The sequence below is a fragment of the Ictalurus furcatus genome, chromosome 13 (assembly GCF_023375685.1).
Source record: "Ictalurus furcatus strain D&B chromosome 13, Billie_1.0, whole genome shotgun sequence".
In the NCBI taxonomy this organism is placed as follows: Eukaryota; Metazoa; Chordata; class Actinopteri; order Siluriformes; family Ictaluridae; genus Ictalurus; species Ictalurus furcatus.
The window spans coordinates 10,538,298-10,551,997 of record NC_071267.1 but is presented as its reverse complement, the minus strand read 5'-3'; the positions used below and the strand labels follow the sequence as shown (position 1 = coordinate 10,551,997).

At 41.1% G+C, this 13,700-nt stretch overlaps 1 protein-coding gene across 3 annotated transcripts in view; it reads left to right on the top strand.

Moving 5' to 3' along the window:
* The first annotated feature begins 5,317 nt into the window (after nt 1-5,317).
* LOC128616815 (protein shisa-6) overlaps nt 5,318-13,700 on the top strand; it is a 55,552-nt gene continuing 47,169 nt past the window's right edge. For all 3 annotated transcript variants that reach the window (XM_053639631.1, XM_053639629.1, XM_053639628.1), the window contains exons 1-3: nt 5,318-6,053; nt 8,155-8,315; nt 11,477-11,575. In XM_053639631.1, the coding sequence (XP_053495606.1) occupies nt 5,509-6,053; nt 8,155-8,315; nt 11,477-11,575 (805 nt within the window). In that variant the 5' untranslated portion in view covers nt 5,318-5,508. The remainder of the gene's footprint in view (nt 6,054-8,154; nt 8,316-11,476; nt 11,576-13,700) is intronic.

The window sequence follows — 13,700 nt, the reverse complement described above, 5'->3', positions numbered from 1 at the left end:
TTATGGCTAGTGTTTATTGTGTAACTCCACATATTAAGTGTAGTACACTGCTGTTGTTTATTGTGTAACTATAGTATAGTCTAGGCTGAAAACATATTTGTTTACTCAAGCTTATCATGAATAGTCTTTCTTGTACACAAAGTACACAGTCTTATCCATCACGGGACAGTAAGCATACCTAACAATCTCTCCGTCTCTTTACCTCCCTCTCCCTCTCTCCTTCTGTCAAGCCACACATGATTTTATGGAGATGCCAGTGATCCTGACCCTTTCTGCTCTCCGGACCAGCCTGATCCATCATAAAAATTAGTTGGAGCTCTCATCAACTGGAGACTACATTCTGGAGATTGCTTAGGATGGTACCACTTGAAGTACCATGGAAATGGTTTTGGACCTCAATTCCACATGGACATTCTCGCTGTGGTTGTTGGGACTACGGTTGCTACTATGGCCTCAGGACTGCAATTACCACATGCAATTTTGCACTCAGGTCTCCTTTAGTGAACAGTGGACTAGTTCAACAAACAGCCTTTATATAACCATAATGAACTTTCTTTTACTTTCACACTATCCATTGTTACCCAGATGATGATGGGTTCCCTTTTGAGTCTGGTTCCTCTCAAGGTTTCTTCCTCATATCATCTTAGGGAGTTTTTCCCCTCACCATCGTTGCCACTGGCTTGCTCATTAGGGATACATTCACACATTTAAAATCTGTATGCTGTGTTTATATGTTCCTGTAAAGCTGCTTTGAGACAATGTCCATTGTTAAAAGCGCTATACAAATAAAATTGAATTGAAATTGAATTCTAACTCCACATATTAAGTGTCGTACACTGTTACTGTTTATTGTGTAACTCCACATATTGAGTGTCGTACACTGTTACTGTTTATTGTGTAACTCCACATATTAAGTGTCGTACACTGTTACTGTTTATTGTGTAACTCCACATATTGAGTGTCGTACACTGTTACTGTTTATTGTGTAACTCCACATATTGAGTGTCGTACACTGTTACTGTTTATTGTGTAACTCCACATATTGAGTGTCGTACACTGCTAGTGTTTATTGTGTAACTCCACATATTGAGTGTCCTACACTGCTAGTGTTTATTGTGTAACTCCACATATTGAGTGTCGTACACTGCTAGTGTTTATTGTGTAACTCCACATACTGAGTGTCCTACACTGTTACTGTTTATTGTGTAACTCCATATATTGAGTGTCCTACACTGTTACTGTTTATTGTGTAACTCCATATATTGAGTGTCCTACACTGTTACTGTTTATTGTGTAACTCCACATATTGAGTGTCGTACACTGCTAGTGTTTATTGTGTAACTCCACATACTGAGTGTCCTACACTGTTACTGTTTATTGTGTAACTCCACATACTGAGTGTCCTACACTGCTAGTGTTTACTGTGTAATTCCATATATTGAGTGTAGTATCCTGCTAGTTTATATTGTGTAATTGCATATATTGAGTGTAAGAACAAGCCAGTTTAAACTGGTTTACAAACGCATGTATTCTCCCCATGAGAATGACTTGTAACTGAAGACTGAAATAATAATAATGTGGTACAACACTTCATCAGAATAATGAAGTGATAATACCATCGCTTTTACTTGTGGTACGGTTGAGTTCATCAATTAAATACACAATCAGCTCCTTAACACTGTAATTACGGCAAATACAATGCTAACTGCTAATGGAATTCATATTTGGGTTTAAAAGAAAGGAGCAAAGTCATTAGAGGTCTGATTAGATGGTGAGGATTAACATTTGTGATGCGGCCACACGCTTCGAACCGTTTTCTAGACTGCTACGTGTTCTTCTGCACGTTTGTAGAGACAGGTTATCGTGCTGTTTGCTTTATGTTGTCCGATGTTCTCTGATGCCTCTAATCAGGTAAGCACTCATGCTGTGACCCAGGGAAATAAAAGCGCAGACACAAATTCAGTATTTCTTGATGTCTGTAAACAATGTAAACTGATTTTTGGGATGGAGGTATTAACATTTGAATTACTCTCAAGGTGTTGCCTGCTTTATATGTGCAGTAGTGCAGTATCCTTCATTTGAAATTGAAATGAGTGCTGGGAAAGGCATTCAGTTTATAACAGCAGTATAGCGATATAAAGGCTCAAATTGTAGGTGGGATGCAGACTCTTTACCAGAACACTGCAGGCTTTAATCTTTCTCTGGACACCGCCTCTGTTCTCCAGCACAAGGCACAACTCTTGACTTGCTTTAAGGACACTGCAAAACCGCACCCCTCCGTTTTCTCTCACAAAAGCACGGCTGCTTCGAATACAAAATGGGGTTCCTCACAGTGTTCCTCCTAGTGAATGAAAATGAAACAAATGCACCGAGAAAACGTGGGTGGCTTCCTCCGAGTGGTAGAAGTTACAGCATTTCATAAAATATATGCACTCTGTATAATCTGCTGTTTTTCCCCCCTGTATGCATATTTCTATTGTGACTGCATTAGTCTTCGAAATTATGTATCTCCTCTGTCCGAGTATAAGTCCGAAGGAAAACTTCACAAGGAGTATTTAAATTTTTCATTACAGTAAGTATGGATGTCATAAAAAAAAAAATGGTAGCTTAGCAACTGCTTCCAGGCTTTATAATCAGAGAATTGTGTAGGCTGTTCATTCAGAGATGCTCAAAGCCTACATGCACAAATATTTAAAATTATTTACTCTTTGCTCATTATATAATAGCACCTGATTTTGGCATTTCATCTTTTTTACGCGCACACTTATACTTTTGAACCTTAACATTAACTGCTAACTGCCGTATTGCTTGCTGCGCAGTGAATCCTTAACCTCAGCGAAGCATTAAAACACTCCTATGTTAGAGACTAATGTTAAATTATAACATAGGCATAACAAGCAGAAATGGATTTCAGTTATAGCTCAGAGTGAACCAGTGGAAGTGTTATTTAGCAGCAACACTTTCATAACACACTCTGGGGGGGAGGTACCACCGTGTACCTTTCAGGGAACAAACTCTTGTCACTGACTTTTGTACCTTCTGAGTACTTTTAAGTACTGTAGGTACCTGCACAGTACTCTGTTTATCTGACAATATACAGAAATAAGTAGAGCAAAATGAATAGAATTTGATGAAGTAAAGGACAGAGGTGGTCATAAAATAAATCTGTGTTTGACACATAGAAGTGAGACTGAAAAATAACACTCATCAGCCTTTGCCAATAGGATGGAAATCTCTCATGTCAAGGTACAGTAGGTCTTCCCCTTTTAATTAATTTTTCATTTTCGCAACATCTGTGCCTGTGTCTCTGTAGGCTAATACAGCAGCATGCCTCATCATCTCTTAAGATTAAAGGTAGCAGTTAAACCATAAAAAAACGAACATTTTATGTCTTATGGTGTGTGCAATATGTGTGTTAGTAAGAGTGATCTGTAGCCTGTGGAGCTTTGTGTACTGTGATGAACTATATAGGCTCGGAGCATCAGCTGCAGATGGAGCAGGCATGGCTGGAGCGTGTGGTGTGCTAACTTCACGAGCTTCAAACTCAGACATCCTGTCAGCCAAAGCCTTTCCATCAGCGCAGTAAGACTGACTGCCTCCGACAGCTCAGCATCTCTACCTGCCAAACGTCTGCAGGCACGGAAAATCAATGAAATGGGTGGAGATAAAACGAGAAGAAACAAAGAGCTGAGATAGATAGAAAGAAAACAGTAGAAAATGAGAGCAGGAAGATGAGAAAGTAAGAGAGACATTGGAGAGAAAATTACAGAGAGAAAGATAAAAAAGAATGGGGAGAGAAAGGGAATGAAAAATGAGATAGTGAGTGGGAAAGATAAGAATGAGAGACAAAGAGAGAGTGGGAAAGATGGGAGAGAGAGTGAGAGAGAGATGGGGAAATGACAGACAGGAAGATAAGTAAGAAAGGTGGGGCAGAGAGGGGAAAATGAAAAAAAGAAAGACACGAGGGAGAGAGAGCGGGAACGATGACGAGAGCGATAAAGAGAGCAAGACAGGAAAGGAGATAGGGAAAGATGAAAAAGACGGAGACAAGAAGAATGAGAGATGGAAAGATAAGAGAGAGAGAGAGAGAGAGAGAGAGAGAGAGAGAGAGAGCCAGACAGAAGGAAAGACAGAAAGATGAGAAAGAGACAGGAAAAGAGCATGTGAAAGATGAGAAAGAGAGTTAGAATTATGAGCAAGAGAGAGAGAGAGAGAGAGAGAGAGAGGTGGGGGTGACAGGGAGAAAGACAGAGAGGCAGAAGGAGTGAGTGGGGGTGAGGAAGGGAAGAAAAGACTAACGCTGCATTTGTTTAAACAATGGATTAACTAATGTTATCACGCGTCTGTGAATATTTTCATGGCGCAAATGAAAAGTAACTCAACGCGCAGAAACTGTAAAGGATTGGCGGCGTGGTTTGCGCTCAGACTGACATGTGTGCGCGAGAGCAGCGGCAGCAACAGCGCGCGGAGCCGTGACGTCAGCAGCGCTCTTAATGATGCAAGGCAGAAGGGCGCGAGGCTGCTGACACCCCGCTCACTCAGCGCTCCGCCAGCGGCCGCGCACCCAGCAAGCACCGCGCCACGCGCAGGTAAGTCCCGCTCACGCTTCATGTTAGGACAGCAATGGTTTCAGTTCATTTCTTTATTTAAGCTGAAACACTCACTGGCTACATCCCAACCCGCATCCTGCTGTACAACATAGTGTTTAAACCGGGCATGAACCTACCACAAACAGGACTAGAAATCTCATCTACAGTTAAGTAAGATTAAATGCGGTTTGGAACGGAGCCAGTGACCCTTAACGCACGTGCGCTTTAGAACAGTTTGTCCTCTGTCATATGAATAGTCAAGAATCCAGAAGTGATTCTGTGTACAAAGTGTGTGTGTGTGTGTGTGTGTGTGTGTGTGTGTGTTTAAAATGTTACATATTTTATACTTATTATTAGTAGTGAAATGTGTTGTTCTGGAATGTATTTATAGTTAAAACACTAGCCTGGCCATGCACGCTTGTGCGTAATGGAACGGCAGAGCAGTGCGCATACTACATCAATTAGTTAAAGCACTCCTTTAAAAGTACTTCTCCTGCTTGATCCAACCCCCTCATCAACATTTAATGCCTTGTCTGGTTTAACTGACGGTCAAATAACAGTGAAGTGCGTGTGTGCTTCTTGCCAGAGCAAGATGAAAAGCAGGAGGTAAAGCTCGCTGGCTCAGAGCTCGCGCTCAGGGCGCTGACGGGAAACCCTGGACGGGCGATGTGTGTTCATCTCTGTGACTGGCACGTCTTCTGTCTGTCCATGAACAGCACGCGATTCCACTTACACTAATGGCACTGTGCACGTAGCCTGTAATGTTCTTAGGAGACTCTTAGCAGAGATGCAGAGAAACGGAGGAATCTGGAACTTTAGGATCGTGTAGGACACAAGTAAACAAATCATCGACAGGGGGGGGAAAAAGGTGAAATAAAAAAAAAAAAAAAAAAAAAAAAAAAGGAGGCTAGTACGAGCCATGGGCCATCCTGCTCCTTGGGCCATCCTGCTCCTTTTGATTTATCTGGACCCGTTGAGTGTGCTGTGCACGTCGACAGCAAAGCGCACGAAAGTGGCACCGCGGCGGACCGCCAAGCCCAAGGAGCTGAACGGCACCGCGCTCTCCCCCGCGCCCGCACCCGCGCCCGTTTCCTCTGCGGTTCAGAACCACGACACGTGCCTGGGCTACTACGACGTAAGCGGCCAGTTCGACCGTGAATTCGAGTGCAACAACACGGATCACCGCTACTGCTGCGGTTCCTGCTACTTGCGCTTCTGCTGCCAGTTCCGGGGCAACCGGCTGGACCAGCGCTCGTGCAAGAACTACAACAAGCCCGACTGGGTGAAAACCGCTGCACCGTCACCTGCCCCGACCAGCGAGCCGTACGACCCGAGCGCCGACCAGACCAACACAGCAGTGTACATCACGTGTGGCGTCATAGCCTTCGTCATCGCGCTCGGCCTCTCGGCTAAGGTCGCCTACGACAAGGCTACGAGGCCGCCTCAGGAAATGAACATACACAGGTGAGAGTAGGGACTAAGGACACGCCCCAAAACAGCACACTACTTTACAAAATAGTAAGCACAAAAAATTAATAGACCTACACTAATTAAAGTGGCGTGCTATTTTCACATCACATTTTCACAGCTATATTTGTTGGAGGTTGAATTTGCTTATTAAGTGTGTTAAAATGATTTGAGGTAGCATCAACATTTATTCTGGACCCGTACCACTAAATATTATGTAAATAAAATCGTACTCCCACACTAAGTCACTACAAGTGCCAAAGCATTCTGTGATACTGTTTGGTGTTTGGGTTTAAACATTGTGAAAAGTGTAACAACAGATACTTCATGGCCAGAGTTATTTACTTACATGAAATCAATCAGTACCTACATACATGCAGAATATGTAAAAATAAAAAAAACATCACATACATAGAGAGATGCTTTTCTCACATTTGTGATTTGCACATGCCACCAGAGTTGATATAACTGCCTATTTAGATGCCTACTGAAAATAGTTCAAAGTGGTACACGGAAGTATGAAATTCTATACGAAGCTCTACATAAACTTATAGTCACTTACTGTAAGGCAGAATTTTTAGGCCATCGCCAATTTTCTACGTAATGACAAATGATGGAAGTCTCGAAAGCCAGTGCATATGGTTTTGAACACAACGCTTTATCATCACTAAGCACTCACCAGATCAACTATTTCTCCTGAAAACTTCTGGTTTTGGAGATAGGAGGTTTCTGAGTAAATAATAACCTCTGCAGTCTTCCTCTTCTGTAGATGTGCCGCTTTTTCGCATCGCTGCCTGCATGCAATATTAGATGTGGTATGAGCTGGTCGTGACCAGATTCCCAAGCAGAGCTGAATGTTCGTCATTATGATGCTCTGTGGTCATCAGTTCTAGCCAAACATCAAAAGAGAGGCTTTATAGCTCATTCACTGTACTTCAATTTTACTTTCCATTTGAAGTGTTCAATAAAAGCTGATTTTATAACGGCCTCCTCCTGACTGGGCACATCATAAAGCCTCACTGTTCGTTTATGATGGGCAAGATGATCTCTAGCTCTCATTTCATTGTTACATTATTCTTCAGAGGACATGGACAATTTCATGTCTAAGTAATAAGCAAATGAGGGCAAAAATCTGATTGGGTATTTTTCCACAGCATCATAATCTTCCCATTGTCATGCAATCACGGCTGTGTGACACAGCGGCAGGGTTAGTGGCAAGGCAAGGCAAGGCACTAGTGATGAAAATATGAAACTGCGTCCACCAGTGAACTCAATAAAGCCAGTGTGGTAGATAAATGGATATGCCACATTTATTATTGAATATTTCTCAACTTTTCATTTTGCTGCTCAGCACTGATCAATATTGCTGAGGTTTATCGGTTTAAAGATTCACAAGTGTCGCCTCTGTGCCTGTTAGTCTCTGACTCCTAAAAGCATTCTAACACATATTTTTAATTAAAATGTAGCTTTTTGCACAGTCCTCCATCACATTTTATTGCACCATATTGTTTTGAAATGTATCTTAACAGAAGATCTCCAAATCTTTATCATATTAAAACACTGGCTGATTTAAACGATCACACTTGCATGAAAAAAAAAAAAAAATACAAAAATCAGTGCACATTAAAAAAAAAAAAAAAAGATAAGTTGGTAATAGAGGTGAAGAGGTTCTTATAGTTGTGGTGGATGTACAATGTGGCTTCTTGTGTAAATATTCAAATCTTCAGAGCAAACAAATAATCATGCAGAATAAGAATGTAATTGGAAAGTGTGGTGTTGACATTTCCATTATGCTAATAGAGCAGAGGGGAGCAAATGGCAAAGAGACTGGGTTTCTCTGTATTAAAATAAACGTAAATAACACAACATCCATAATCTGGAATTATTCTGAATGGCAAACATTACCTATACATGTATGCTGCAACACTATATTAAATGATAAAGTGATGAAACCTATGCAGCCACACCAGTTTGCTTAACTACATCACATTCAGTTGTAGTCGCAGGTCATTTTCTTTGCCGGAGTGTTAAACTGCACAAGCAGAGAAATTGCAAATCAATCATGTTTACACTGTATCTGTGTGATCGCTTCCTGCAGAGCCCTTGCAGATATTTTGAGGCAGCAAGGACCCATTCCCATATCCCAATATGACTGTGAAAACTTTGCGGCAATGAACAGCTCATCCAAAGACGACACTCCACAGCGGACAGGCTCCAAAAACCACTACACCCCTGTTCACACATCCAAATCCAATCATGGTGAGATTCTGGACAACACTCTCGATTACTAATACTTTTGCATTTCGCTTTCATTTCACTTTCTGCTTCCAAATGAATTGGGAAAATCTTTATATAAAGGAAATGTTCTTGTATGATGACAGGGTGATCTCATGAGAATATAGCAATAAATAAAATGAAATGTATTAAAAAGCCAAACTAAGATACCAAGCTATATTCAAAGCAGCTTTGTATTTATTTAAATGGATGCGATTTCAGTCAAGGCTTGTCTGTCTCAGTCACAGCCACATTGTGTTAGACTGCTGTGTTAAGCGTATATCAGAGAGCTCATCGCTGGATTTTATGGGCTTCACTGTTGTCAAGGTGCCAGACGTGTGTCACTCAAACACTGGATAATTCATACTGAAGCCAGAACAGCTGAAAATGAGCTAACTTGTGCTTGTGCTTCACTTATGCACTACAGATTAATCTGGCATGTTAACCCTCACTCATCAACTGATTTTTCCCATGCCAAATTCAGGCACATGCATAAACAATTGTGCAATTATGAGCCAGCCATCATTTTGGTATGGATTCAAACTGTATGCTGTCATATGTTCAACACTGCATACGTCCACCGAATGTGAATATTTGGGAAGGGTTATTGATCTGTTCTGTTGTTTTAGCTGTTTGTCAGATTGTGATATTTTTTTGATAAGCAGATATTCTACCTAATTGATCATGATAATTAGAATATAAATGTATTAATGGCTGGCTTACTGTATAAGCAAGTGCTGACTATGTGTCCTCTACATTCTCAGAAGTATTTTATCGAGCATTTTAAGAGGCTTCTCCAATAGAGTTGAAATATGCTGTGATCCCTGTTTTAGTATTTAGTCATATAATATAGCGGGTTGAAGTAAATCTTGGGTGGAGACTATGAAATCTCTACAGGCTCACATTACACCATCCCACACTATCCATGACGCTCAGTCACAGCTGTTTGTGTACTCCGATCCCCAGTCAGTGGTGCGAATGACTGAATGCGTTGTGTGTTATGCTGAGCTTGGTCATCCATGTTGACCTTGTATTGTCATCGTGGCACCGGAGGTCAGCTATGACCGAGACTCACTGAGAGCACTTGCACTAGAGACTCTGTCTGACATTAGATTTACTGAAAGACTCCAGGGGAGTGTGGGTAATTTATATAGAAATTGCAGTCCTGTGCACTGACAGGGTGAGGCCAGTGTCAGTTTAAACAGAACATGTGAAATGACATGCCCTGATGCAAAATTGGCATAAACTACAACGCAGTCTCAGTCCTCCTGATTTTTAAGAATGCAAACTGATTTTTTTTCCTTTATATGATTATTTGCATTCTGTGATGGGATGGCACCCCGTCCAGGGTGTCCCCTGCCTTGTGCCACAAGTCCCCTGGGATAGGCTCCAGGTTCCCCCACGACCCTATGTAGAATAAGCGGTACAGAAAATGGATGGACGGATGGATTATTTGCATTATTGCAGTACTTTAGATGTATGTCTTTCATAATCTTTTAGAATTGTGATTGAAAGTTTGTCCTTGCTACAGGGTTAATTTGACTAATTTATATGCACTAATTAATAGATTTTTAAAAAATAACTGACAAAGCAGAATGGAGCATTAATATAACCTCTTAAAACTACTAAAAACAATCTATTGTATTGCCGTAGGTCAAAACATCAGTTTTATTGTCTCTCCATGTATGTGTCTCTTTTCTTATATGCTATAAAAGATCCATGAAATTCACATTACTTACGTTAAACAATGATTTAATTCATTCAACATGTGGCAACCACAAAGGACTTTCATAATTATATGCATTTCTCTCTCTCTCTCTCTCTCTCGCTCGCTCTTTCTCTCTCTCTCGCCCTCTCTCTGTCGCTCTCTCTCTCTGTCTCTCTCTCTCTCTGTCTCTCTCGCCCTCTTTCTCTCTCTGTCACTCTCACTCTCTCTCTCTCTCTCTCTCTCTCTCTCTTTCTCTCTCTCTGTCTCGCTTGACATCGTGGCATCTATGCAGCAATTAAAATAAACATTGCACGGGCCATGATCTCTTAGCAATAAGTGAGGTTTTCCCAAGAGGGTCTGAAATCTCTCACACACATCCGAATATGAGGACATTAACGTCGGCTGTATCAGTCCGCTTCTGCTCCAGGACACACCTGAGGCAAAGTGTTGCATCAAACACATACTTGCACTGACAGTACCTTGAAGGTGTTGTCATTTAAAAGTTCCTGTGACATGACTGAAGGCTGAACTTGATTTCACAATACCCCAGGGAGATTAGTAGAACAGTTGGTTATATTTAGTCAGAGAGTTGCATAGTGGATCTTCATAATGAAGGCTTAGCTGGATCACTCAGCTGCTTCTGTCAGCTACCGCGGTGATGCACTGAAGTCCCAGTGTCTGGTTGATTCGGTGGCTTTGTTCAGTTTGAACCGCCCTGTCACACACTCAATTATTTGATTCGTATGATGTGTCAGTGCTCGCCTGTACCAAGCACAAGGCAGTTTCGCTGCATTTGTTTTGCTGGGTTTGTCCAACTGTTACTGGTGATCAAAACTGTTCTTGATAGCTAGAACAGTGAAGCTACTGAATAGAGCTTCTTTAAACAACCCCATTACAAAACCAGTCCACTTTTCATTTGACCGTTCTGCCTTGCTCCATTTCACACATCCCGTCTATCTCTGAACAACACTAATATGATTTTTATAATTCTGAGTAGACCAGGGAATTAATAATAGTCTAATATCTATTGTGTCCTCACTCTCATGGCGTAATTGAATATTTTCATGGAAGTTTCCCGTTCTTATTTCGCCAGCCACTGTGTCATGTAATTGCCTTCGGATTTAAGCTTCCAAATGGCATCCAAGGTTATCATCAGGATATCAGATACAGTATTATACTTGGCATTGCACTGGTAATTACAATGTCAAGAGCAGAAATACCACCTCGTGATGCATGCAGGATTCTGATAGTCACCCCACCTGCACAAGCAAGGTGACTTCATGTCTGAATTATGGAAAGTCATAACTCTGGGTGCCAAGGGAATTTTACTGTTTATGGCATTCAGCTTCTGTTTACCCTGAAAGGAGAATCAACTGCAAGTGTATACAGTTCTCATGCTCTTGTTGCTTGGGCCTCACGGTCAACTCGATCATTTCAGGTGGACACTATTCGAAGGAGAGCGGCCGTGGTGGAGGACACGACCTTCACAACTTCATCTCGTCTGGCTTTGTGACTCTAGGGAGGGGCCATGCGAAAGGTAATGCTGTTCTTTCTTGTACAAATGGGCAGTCTCCAACCACATTAGACTCACTGAAATATATTATGAAGGATATTTGGGCTTTTTTTTTTAAATGCTTACTGGAGTGTAGTGCACTCAAGTTCATCATCAGAGAAGTGCTATTAGTGTGATAAAGCCTAACTCTTATAATCAGCATAACTGAATGATGCGTGCAGATCAAGTGCTTTTTCCTTAACACTATGCAAATGTTTATGACAAACACATAACTTGCTTATTTTTTAAAAACCAACAAATGCTTTACATAATTGTATTACCTTCTGGTTTAAATAGCAGGTAAGATAACACGCTAATTCCATTTCATTATCTAACCCAGATCTTGAAAATTTAACCCCAGTGGGCAATTATACTGTGGAATAGAGCCTGAAGCTAGGTTGCGATCTTCATTATTTTCTGTGATTTTGGTATATACACACACTGAGGCTTTCTCATTAAGGGATAACTCTAGTGTCTAGTCATGTCTCCTGACATAAGGCTTGCTCATTTCCAGATCACACGCATATTAGAATACTGGAGAATGCTTTTATTTTAGTCTGTGTACAGTAGACCTTCTGCATTATTATAGTGGTGTATTTTTTCCTCTATTGGACAGTGAATAATTGGCGAACAGACCATGTCTCTGATATGTAAGCAAACCTATAGCGTGGCATTAATAAACCTAGATCGGCTTTAATTGCATAGAATGACAAACATGTCATTGATGTATATGTGATTTATATACGTTCCTTTGCCATAACGCATTCTAGTGAGGCTTCTCTGAGTAGTGTCCATTGCCTACATAAATCAAGAGCTACCCTAGAAATAAAGCATCATAGATCATGCATCCATGTGAGCCAGGGAAGAAAGGAAGGCGTGAGCTGCATCACAGCCAGTCTCCATTAGGTGCCATTTATCTGCCTGCATTTTTTGCTACTACAAAGCAATGAGCTGAAATCCATTTCTTTTTGTTTGGTGTGACTCATTCCCCCCACCACTCTATCCAGGTGGTTTGTTTTTGCTTTCCGTATATTTAAGTGCCCTTTTTGCAGAGACCTATTCACCCATGTGCCTCCACGACAGAAGTGCTAGTTATTTTTAGAGATGCTTGATGAAATATGAGTAGTGACGGTACTGGTGCATTTCCAGACTGTATGTTTTTAAGACATGAGCACAATCACCGCTCTCCTATTAAAGTAGTGCTACTGGCTGTGCAGCTTTCAAAATGTATTTTTTCGCGTTCTTTTTTGGTCCATCCCATAAAGGTCAGCTTTGTCTCGGTGCATAATACAAAATCATTTAGACGGAGCTGAAGCCCTTGAACATCAGAGCGAGCATTCCTTTTTTTTTTTCTTCTGTTATGTTATCTCTCAGAATGCTTGTTTGCTTTGCAATATTCAGTGTTAGAGCAAAATCGCAACAATGTTTTGTACATCAGAATTAGACCCTAGAGAGAGTCCCAAATAGTCAAGTGAGTTTGGATTCCACTGCTATTGTTAATGAAAGTAGACTTTTGGTGCAATGGCATCTAGCTTGTTAAATTGGACTCGTTTTCTTTCTTGACATCCCCCCCTCCCTCTCTCTGTCTTTTCCTCTCATGGACATTAGAAAACATCTTGTCATCCTGCCTCCAGGCTGTCTGACACATTGCTCCTTCCAATCTTTAAGTGGAAACCAGTTGAGATCAAAGCAAACAAAACCTATCGATTACAGACTTTTTTTGTGTGTGTTTTGACTTTTACACACTGAAGATCCTTCTGATGTAAGAATCAAGGGAAACAGGCAACTAAGAGATTATTTCTTAAGCGAAAGGGCAGTCAAGCATATAAATTAAAGCTTGTACTATGTGCACAAGGGAGTTTTTCGGTGAAGCTTGGTATTAAATAATTAGCAGTTTGTTTTGGGGCCTAATTAGAGCTTGAGACTTTGTTGTTTGTTGCTCCCAGGAAGAAAGGTGGGAATGTCAGAACAAGGGCATCATGTTAGCTGCATGCTTCACATATGTTCAAAGAAGTTTTCTTCTCCTTCTGTTTGACCTATAGCGCTGCGCTCTTTTTTTTTCTTTTTTTTTAAAAGAATTTATCCAACTCTGAACGCTTTCAATCCCAAA